The sequence below is a fragment of the Parus major genome, chromosome 1A (assembly GCF_001522545.3).
Source record: "Parus major isolate Abel chromosome 1A, Parus_major1.1, whole genome shotgun sequence".
NCBI classification, from domain to species: Eukaryota; Metazoa; Chordata; class Aves; order Passeriformes; family Paridae; genus Parus; species Parus major.
Window position 1 is genome coordinate 21122075 of NC_031773.1, and position 9214 is coordinate 21131288.

Below are 9214 nucleotides of genomic sequence, written 5' to 3' on the forward strand. Positions count from 1 at the left end.
TCAGATGAAAGGGGTTCTTGGAAAATGTTAAAATATTTTGAATTTAATTCTGATCTGGTTCACCCATTGCTAGGAAAAATTAGATCATGCATATTAATGAATCATGAGAGCACTAGATGAGCTTGACAGTAAATTCTGCAATTTTTTCTCCTTGCTACTAAATACTTATCTTTGATCATTGGATTCTTTCTCACACCTTTCTTGCTTGGCAAACACAACAAGATCTTTAGGCATTGCAGCAAGCTTCACTGCTTTAGTATTTCTTCTAAAAGTAAACTTTGTCCCTTTGCTCAGAAATCAGAAAATGAGTTTGTATTGATGCTGCATAGCAGATCTGGGCTTTAGCTGCTTGATGGAAGCAGGGTTCAAGGCTGTGGTTGGGAGTGGTAAGAGAACTAGTCACCCGGATTTTTTGTTTTCCTTCCATGATGCTTTGTAGCTTCAAGTAAAGATATACATGGGCAGTAATTTTATATCCATGTGATGTCACTTGATTTATTTTAATCTTTAAAAAAAAGGAACAAACATCCATGATTCTGTTTATGTCTGCCTTGTCTCCCATATAAAAAGCACCAAACAAAACCTAAACAAGATAATAAAGTATTTGACCAGAAAGCAGGGAGCTCATGCTTAGAATCTCCCTTCACACTGGTGCAGTTAGGGACATGCTCCAAAATTACATTAATGTAAATGAAATGGGAACCTGCTGTTTTAATCTAAGTGCAGCAGGAATGAACTGTGTATGTGAGAAGAACGTGGCTTGTTTTAGCCCTTTGTTTAGTAATGGCTGACACATTGCCTGCTCTTCCTGCACCAGATATGATTAAATGGCTTGGGCAACTGCTTTATTTAGATTGGGCCTTTGTTTGCACTTGGAACACCAAACATGTTTTTCCTGTTTTTGAGCATACTTTATCTTTTCTGTTCTAAAATAAGTTGAATGTGACTGCACCAAAATAATATTTGCTGTTCTTTCACAAACTTTAGATTATCAATATTCCACCTGGAGGAGCCTTACTGGATTCTGTTACTCCAATGGATTTTTTCCCAGGATTAAACCTTGAAGGTTTTCCTAACAGAGACAGTACAAAATATGCTGAGCCATACGGTATTCAGACAGCTCGCACTTTACTGAGAGGCACTTTAAGATACAAAGTAAGTTGTTGGTGTTATTATCAGTAATTATTGTTTTCCTCAAGAGATGAATGTTGTAATTTCAAGAAAACTGTGTATTTAAAACTCAGCTTTTTATAGGCCTGCACTTGCTATTTATGAGCTCCCCATTATGCCAGTTGAGAGAAAACCAAAAGCAGTTATTTAATTTTTAATGTAGCTTTACCTGCTGCATTTAACAGGTTCTTATTGCAAAATGGAAATATAGTTTTATTTATTTTAGACAGCTCATCAGTTGCCCTGCATAGTCTGTGTTTCCTCTTTTTATTCTGGCTCTGTATCTGGTGTCAGATCAATAAAACATTAAAAAATAAATAAATTCTGTTTTCTTAAATTCCCATGAAAAACAGAATGTATAAATCTTACAGAAAATGATGATTTTCCACCAATCTGAGAAAGTTTTTTCATTAAGTACCTAGAAATCTTAAATTTGAGGAGCTTTTTAATTTTGGTCAGCTAAATAAAATATTAAGAGATAAATGTATTTTCCTTCTAACTGAGTGAGTCTTTTCATTTGTTAGATGTCCAAAGCAGAATCAAAACAAAATATTTTTTTCTTTCAAATTTTCTTTTTTAAAATTTTTTCAGTCAATATACATTAAGAAGAAATAAACCTAAAATCATATTGAAAGTTTGAGAAAGCTTTTATGGATGTTGTATTATGTCTGTTAAGGTTTATGCCAAGGATTAAGTTTGTTATTTGTCCATAGCCTGAGGAAGGTGTTTCTCCTTTTTTGTCTTAATTCCTCTGTTGCAATACAACAGGATTTTTTGAGGGAGGGAGGCTTGCTGAGAGAAGGAGATAAAGGTGTGGAAGGCCAGTATGGGGGAAAAAGGGTTATAAATTGCAATAGCTCTCTTTTTTTTCAGTCTAGATACAATCTCTTTTTCAGAAGGTAAAAGTATGTGGGAGGCATCTATCTTATTGTGAAACCCTAATTTGACAGTATCTATTCTTCTGTTTGGTGCCTGTTAAAACTTTCTTCTTTTGTATGTGCTAGCAGAGGGAACTGCGAAATTGTCAGGGTGACATTCTAAATGGCTGTCAGTGTGCTGCAAGAATGCTGTTTCTGTGCTTAGTGCTGTTTTCTTAATGCCCACAGCAGGGCCAGCACTTCGGGCTGGGGGATGTTGGTGGGGCTGTGGGGAAAGGTTTGCCATACCTTCACCTGCATGGTACTGACATGCCAGCACAGAGTGCTGAGCAGGACAGAAGTTAGTGTTGGCCCTTTGCACATGCTGCTGTGCTACAGAGCAGAAAACAATCTGCTCACTGAAGAGGCAGTCATCTCCTAGAAGTGCCTTTTAGAGATTAAGTTTAGATAGTTAATGGAGTCAGTTTAAAAAGAGGTGTCACACAAAAGGATCTCACTGCAAGGCCATCTGAGCTGGTAACCTAGTGCTTGTGGAAGTGACTTCTAATTTAATTAGTCTTCTTTCAGGGTGTTTTATTTCCTCCATTCTGCTTTTTTAGTGTTTCTAGTAATTTGCATGTAAGTGCTCTCAGGTATCCAGAAGCTGTGTGGGAATGTTAATGGGATAAAAACAAAAGTGAGCAGAAATCAGTTGAGACTTCTTTCATTTTGCAGCCTAATGCAGCCTTTGCAGTTCCTTTTAAACTATTCTACTGCTTTATCTGTCTGATATTCCTGAAGATGAGAAATAAGCACACAGGATTCTTACCTTTAAAAGCAGCCTATGTGATGTCCACACAATCACAATGGTGTGAAACTGGGTGAACAGTGTTCTGCGTTGTGCTCTGTGTATTGATGACAGAATAAGCCATTAAAAAAAAAATATTGAAAAGTGGGTAAGGGTGGAGGGGGCTGGGGAAGACACTGCCCTGTGGCAGTGACCTCACTGGCATCAGGTTATTGTGGCTGGCTTCCCAAGAAAATAATTCTAAACTGCCACAGTTATGTCTATCACTACTTTCAAACCGAGAAATACCTGTTTCAAGCGATTAATATATTTAATGGTGTTATTCTTTTATTTCAGGGGTACTCCAGAACTATGGGGGGTTTTGTAAAACTCGGATTAATTAATCCAGATCCTTATCCTTTGCTAAACTCAACTAAGCCACCTCTAACCTGGGTGAGTTACTTTGCTTACTCTGCCTTTTGTCCTCAGTTTTATTGATGGTTTTCCTATTGCTAGACTTGGGTGTACTTAGCAATGAGAATCTTGTACTGCATCCTGATCTTTGATTTTTTTTTCCTGGAAATGAGGAAGACTTTCTTCAGCAGAAATGGAATAAGGTGCTATAACAGGTTCCCTGACAGACTGTGATTGGAGGCTTTCAGGTCTCACCTAGACAAAGCCATGGCCATATCTTTATGAATCGTCTTATGTTTTTTGTTAGTCACAGTCTAGTCCTCAGTGCTGAGTTTACAGTGTCCTTTTTGTTACTGGCTGATGATCTTCAGTGTAAAAGTATTTTTTAGGGCATCAAGGAAGAAGAGATAATGCATAAAGGAGTATATTACCATTTTTTTTTCTCTTGAAAATCTATACAAGCATTTTTTTTTGTTCTTCTGTTATGCTGCTTTTCTGTCTTGATTTTGGGTGCCTTACTTTCTTTATCTCAGCCAAGACATGACTCTGATGTGATGCTGTTACATTTGACAGTCAACGTTTTCATTGTTTCTGTGGACAAAAAGGGTATTTCATATTTCAGTATGGGATGAAGAGAGCTGAAGAATGTCTTGAGTGTTCTCAGAACCAAGAAAGCAGAAAGTGAAGAGGCCATAGTCTTGCTTGTCTCTGACTAACATAGTATTGGGAAGATGAGCAAACTCCAGGAGTTTTTGGCTGGCCATATTGGAATTTCTTTTTTTTCTTTTTTTCTTTTTTTTTTTTTCTTTTTTAGATTATTTTTGTCTACTTTCAGTTTTAGAGTTGATATTTTCAAGTTTTCTTTGTAAAAAGGGCTGGAATTTCCAGTTCTTCTAGCCTCAATGATTAAGTATACAGTGTTACGTAATCTGTAAAAATAGCTATAAACTCATTATTCTCACTGCAAATATTTTTTTAGCAATATTTTTACATCTTGATACTTTTCCTTTATCTACTCTTCCAGGGAAGTAGAAGAGATGAGCTAACCTGAGCTTGTAGACTCTGCAGTTCTTGCTTATTTCACATCTTGCTCTTTATTTTATATCTTGCACATAGTTCTTTTTATTATCCACTTGTTGAATGAAGCAAGCAATGATAAGCATCTAGGTGGCACAAAATGGCCTTCAGATATGCACAAGTATCATGAAAAATCTCTTTGGTAATACAGGATTTCCAGAGCCTTGTTCATCTTATTGGTCTGTTTTCTTCCTTTTGGAAGGGATGTTCTCCATTTCTAGACAAACAGAGATATCCTATCTCTGAGTTTTCACTCTGTCAGTCTTCTCTTTCATCTTAATATTCTCCTAGTGTTCCTTGTTTATGCAGGTTTCTATGTTCTTTCTTTGCTGCCAGAGGAAGGGACAAGACTAAAATGTAGGGGGAAGTAGCTGAGGGGTGGGGTATAAAGACTTTTAGGAAAAGATAATCCCTATTTTCACCTGCTGTGATTAAAATTCTCAATCTTTCTCACTTTCCAAGTACACATAAGCTGTCTTCTCAGAAGTCCTGGATTTTAACTGATCTTAGTGGAGTAGCTGGTTCTTAAAACCTTGATTGAGGTGGAGTGGGAACAGATGTCAGGCCTTCATGAACCTTTTTTGTTTTCAAACAGAAAGAGCTCATGTGCAAACTGGTTGGAATTAAGTCACCTGCTGAGCCTGATGTTCTTAGAGAAGCTGTATTTAGCAAACTGGAGAAGGACAAAAGTCAGCTGGAAGCAGTGGAATGGTAAAATGTTCCAAAGATTATGAGAGTTTAAGAATAGAAAAAGAAGTGTTTGCAATTCTAGCCATTCTGGTTCATGTTAAGACTGTTAAACTGGTATGCCGAGCTACTGGATATTAAAAAACTGAGATGAAGCTGCTGATAGGCAATGATCTAAGACTTTCTCATTTCTTCTGCCAGGTTAGGTTTATTGGGAGATGAACTGGTTCCAGCAGCAGATTCCATTGTAGGGGCTCTTGCAAAGCACATGGAGATGAAGCTGCCATTTGGTATGTGAGAAAGTCTTCATGGGTTTGAGCAGAACAAGGCAATATCTTTTATAAGCCTTAATTAGATTAGTTTGTTCACCTTAGTTAATAATCCTTCATCATAGGTTTTTTACTGTATTGTGATGTTCCCTACTTCCCCAATTTATCCTTTCCCTGTTACACTTTTAGTTTGATTTTAGTATTCTTTCCTCCATAATAGTCCTCGCCTTCAGTCATTCCCTGATTTACCTGCTGTGTATGTGTAGTGCCTTGCTCTTCAGGAGCCTCATCTCGATATGACTGAAATACAAGTAATGAATAGTTTGTGTGCTTTTCTTTTAGGAGCTGGAGAGAGAGATATGATTGTTATGAGAAGTGAAATAGGTCTCAGGCATCCTTCTGGCCATTTGGAAGACAAATTTATTGATCTGGTGGTCTATGGGGATAACAAAGGATATTCTGCAATGGCTAAAACAGTAGGATACCCCGCAGCTATTGCTGCTAAAATGGTTCTAGATGGTAAGTGGCTATTCCAACTTCAGTAACAGTATTTCAATCCTCTGTATCTTCCTGCCTGTAGAAGGTAAATATGTAGTGTTTTGTATGTTTATGTGTATTTTTTTTTAATTTGTCAGACTCTTCCTGTCTTATTTACAGGAATTTTTAATCTGCATGTTTGGATGTTCAGATGTTCAGTGACAACTCTTAATTTGCTGCTTAATCCACAAAGATTTTTAAGTCATTTAATATTAAGTGTTACATTTAATATTAAATGTAGTGTAGAGAAAACCTTTAGCATGATAAATTATAATTGATTATGTCACAGGGCTGAAAGACTCAGCAGTTCCTTGCACCTTGATCTGGCTGTGTCCAGCACAGCAACCCGCACCTTGCCCACAAAATCCCCACTGTGCAGCTACCAAAGCCTTTCCAAATAAACCTGCTAGAGCACTAACTCACTAACACTAGTAGTTAGTTACTACTAACTAGTAACTACTAGTGTTAGTTACTAACACTAACTGTCTTTTTCATGCCTTTATTTCAGGTGAAATAACTGCCAAAGGCATGGTCATACCTTTGACAAAGAATGTTTACGGGCCAATACTTGAGCGTGTTCGGGCAGAAGGCATTATGTACAGCACTCGCAGCGTTATCAAACAGTAACTGAAAACTGTGGATTGAATCAGGTTTTGGCCTCCTTTGGTTCCCCCACCTCCCCTTCTAGAATCTCACTTTGGACCAGCTAAGGGCATTTAAGACCTGCCATTTCATACACAAATGTTGCCTTCCATAAAACCTGCCACAAGGCTTGATGTAGAAACCGTAGATACTCACAGATTGTGACATTTTCCTCTTAAAATTTTCCTCTTAAACTTCTATTACATGTTTCAGCATCAATCAGAACTTATATCTTTTCTAAAATATCTCAGAAGGGTTTTTTTATTATTATTAGAGTTTATCTTCTAAGTCTATAGGGTTGTTATTGTGACAAATTTAAGCTGGAAGAAAAATCTATTAGTGGATTATTTTGTGGTGGAAAAGTCTGGGTAATGAACTCCACTGATGAAGTTTGATTGTTCATGTGGTAAAAATAATTTTTCAGAAAAATGGAGATGAACATGATACTTAAATTTTAGGTCTGGTTGTCCCTTTCACTTTAGCAGTATTTATGAATGTTTTCACAATAACAGTATGCAAAAAATAGATTAGAAATTCTGCACTACTAGCAAATAAGATCCTGTTAAATCTTGAAAATGTTCCGTTCTTAAATATTTGAAACCTAGATCTTAATATTTTAAAATCACTTTATAATGAATGTAAATTTAAATTAGTTTGAGGAGAGAGGAAATTTAAAGCCAGCTTCCCCCCATACCCGTTCTTGTTACAGAGTGGAAGCTGGTTGCAATATATTGAAATACCTGCTGTTAAATGTTGCCTTGTGCTGTGGAGAGAGCACATTAACATTTGGCTCTGCAGCTAGGAAAGGCAGTCTGAAATACAACACAGTTACTATGCTTGGAAGATGCTCCAAATGACGTGTTTACTCTTCCCACTTACACTGCATGCCTCATCCGGGTTAAGTACTGTTACAAAGGGAATTCATTGTGTAGTATATGCAGCTTTGGAATGCACTACATTTAGAGGTTGCCACTTTTTGAGTTAGCTTCTGTCCTTCTGCTTTCATGGTTTTGAAGCGTTCACTTGGGAACCTATGCCTACTACTCAGAGCAGTGTCACTTTAGGCTGACAGTTTGCCAGCACACCAGCTCATTTGCTGCTGAGTGCTGTGCTGTCAGATGTGTCAGCCCTGCTCTAGCTGCAGTTTAGCCACATCAGTCCAGAACTGAACTTTAGGCCAAGTGCAGCTTTTCTGTAACATAGCACAAGTTGCCTCCTTTCATTTCAGGGCTGCTTCTCTGGCTTCTGCTTAGGAATTTCTACACCACCTTGCAAGTCTAAACATGGCTTAGACTTCACCAGTCAGGTCTGTGAGGTATAATGCTGTGGGCAGGTTGTATTTGCACTGGTACCTGTGCACCTGCCTAGAGCTTGCCATTTCTAAAGCTGCATACTGATGCAGGAAACTGCTTTCAGCTTTGCTCACAAATGCACTTTGCTGATAAACGCACAGCCTTTTCCTTCCTGAGAACCAGTGCTGTAATCACAGTTCCAAGAGGCTGGAATTCCAGGTGTTGTTTTGCATGGTAGGAAAAGCAGCCATAACAATAATTCAAGTTTTGATCTCCAGGTTTTGCGACTCAGGATTTGGATTTTCTTTGTGCAGATGCAATGAAATAGCAGCTGCTAGAGTTAGGTGAAAGGAGTGGAAGGGAGAAAGAAGGGCAGAGTGTTACTGTGAAAGAGAAGGACTTTTTATACTGAATCAATGCTTTTTTAATGTAATGTCAGATTTGGATTCTGTTACAGATCCATGCATATATCACACAAAATCCTGTCTCCATAAAGATGTTTTGCTTCCCACTGATGTTACAGGTTGTTGGTCTGTTGTCTGTCTGTTAGACATAGCTGGAGTAAGGATGGAGGCTGCATTGAATATTCTGCTCTCTGCTGCTTCCTCCTCCAGGTAGATTAATGGCCGACAAATAAAGGTTAAAGTTATATTTGTATCTGCTGGTCCCTTCCAGTCCAGCTTGGTGAGACCAGGATTTTACTTGAGAATTCTCTGTTCCCTCCCTTAGCCCACAAATACACAGCCATGGAGTTGTTCCTCTGTATATATGCATGTACTGTACTTGCTTTTCTGCCTTGGAAGTGCAGTGTGGGATGAAAATCAGAATTTTTTACAAGTATCTGTTATTTTTGGAGCACTAAAGAATGAGCACTGCAGTGTTTTCATCAAGAAACACTGCTACTATTTTTGAAACATTTTATATTGGAATATATTTCTAATTCCCAGTGCAATGCTGCATTTTGTTTTCTATGTTTAGACTTAAATGAATTTATTGCTTATCTTTTTGTATGAAGATTATACTTCTCAGTTCTCTTTGCATATTACTGGTAAGATAATTGTGTCTTATACATGAGATTGCTTGAAAAATAAATCTGAAATCCTCTGTTTTGTTGTCATGTTGTCTCTACAGTCTAGTAATAAGATGTACCTGACTGGGATTTTGTTTTTCATGTAGATGGTTGTATTGAAAGGATGCCTGCACGTGGACTTTTCTCAGTGCATGAAATACCTCTGCATACTTCTTGCTAGACTCACAGGAGAAAAGTTTTCAAGAATTGTTTAAACAAGCCCATCTATATATTTATATACATATATATATAGGTATAGCAGTGTCTAGATAATGTTCAGCTATAATCTCAAGAGATTTTTTTTTCAGCGCATTTTGTTCTTGGGCACAAGGACAACTACTGAAGTGTGGTAAGCTACAGAACAGTAGATACATGATCTCTCCCTGTGCCTCAGGAAGGCATGGAACCTTGGT

At 37.6% G+C, this 9214-nt stretch overlaps 1 protein-coding gene across 2 annotated transcripts in view; it reads left to right on the top strand.

Annotated features, from left to right (window-relative positions):
• The window catches only part of AASS (aminoadipate-semialdehyde synthase), a 28004-nt gene extending 19166 nt beyond the window's left edge, over window positions 1–8838 (top strand). For both annotated transcript variants that reach the window (XM_015628714.3, XM_015628713.3), the window contains 6 exons: window positions 988–1155; window positions 3172–3267; window positions 4901–5016; window positions 5194–5282; window positions 5604–5780; window positions 6307–8838. In XM_015628714.3, coding sequence (XP_015484200.1) covers window positions 988–1155; window positions 3172–3267; window positions 4901–5016; window positions 5194–5282; window positions 5604–5780; window positions 6307–6425 — 765 coding nt within the window. In that variant the 3' untranslated portion in view covers window positions 6426–8838. The remainder of the gene's footprint in view (window positions 1–987; window positions 1156–3171; window positions 3268–4900; window positions 5017–5193; window positions 5283–5603; window positions 5781–6306) is intronic.
• The last annotated feature ends 376 nt before the right edge of the window (window positions 8839–9214 follow it).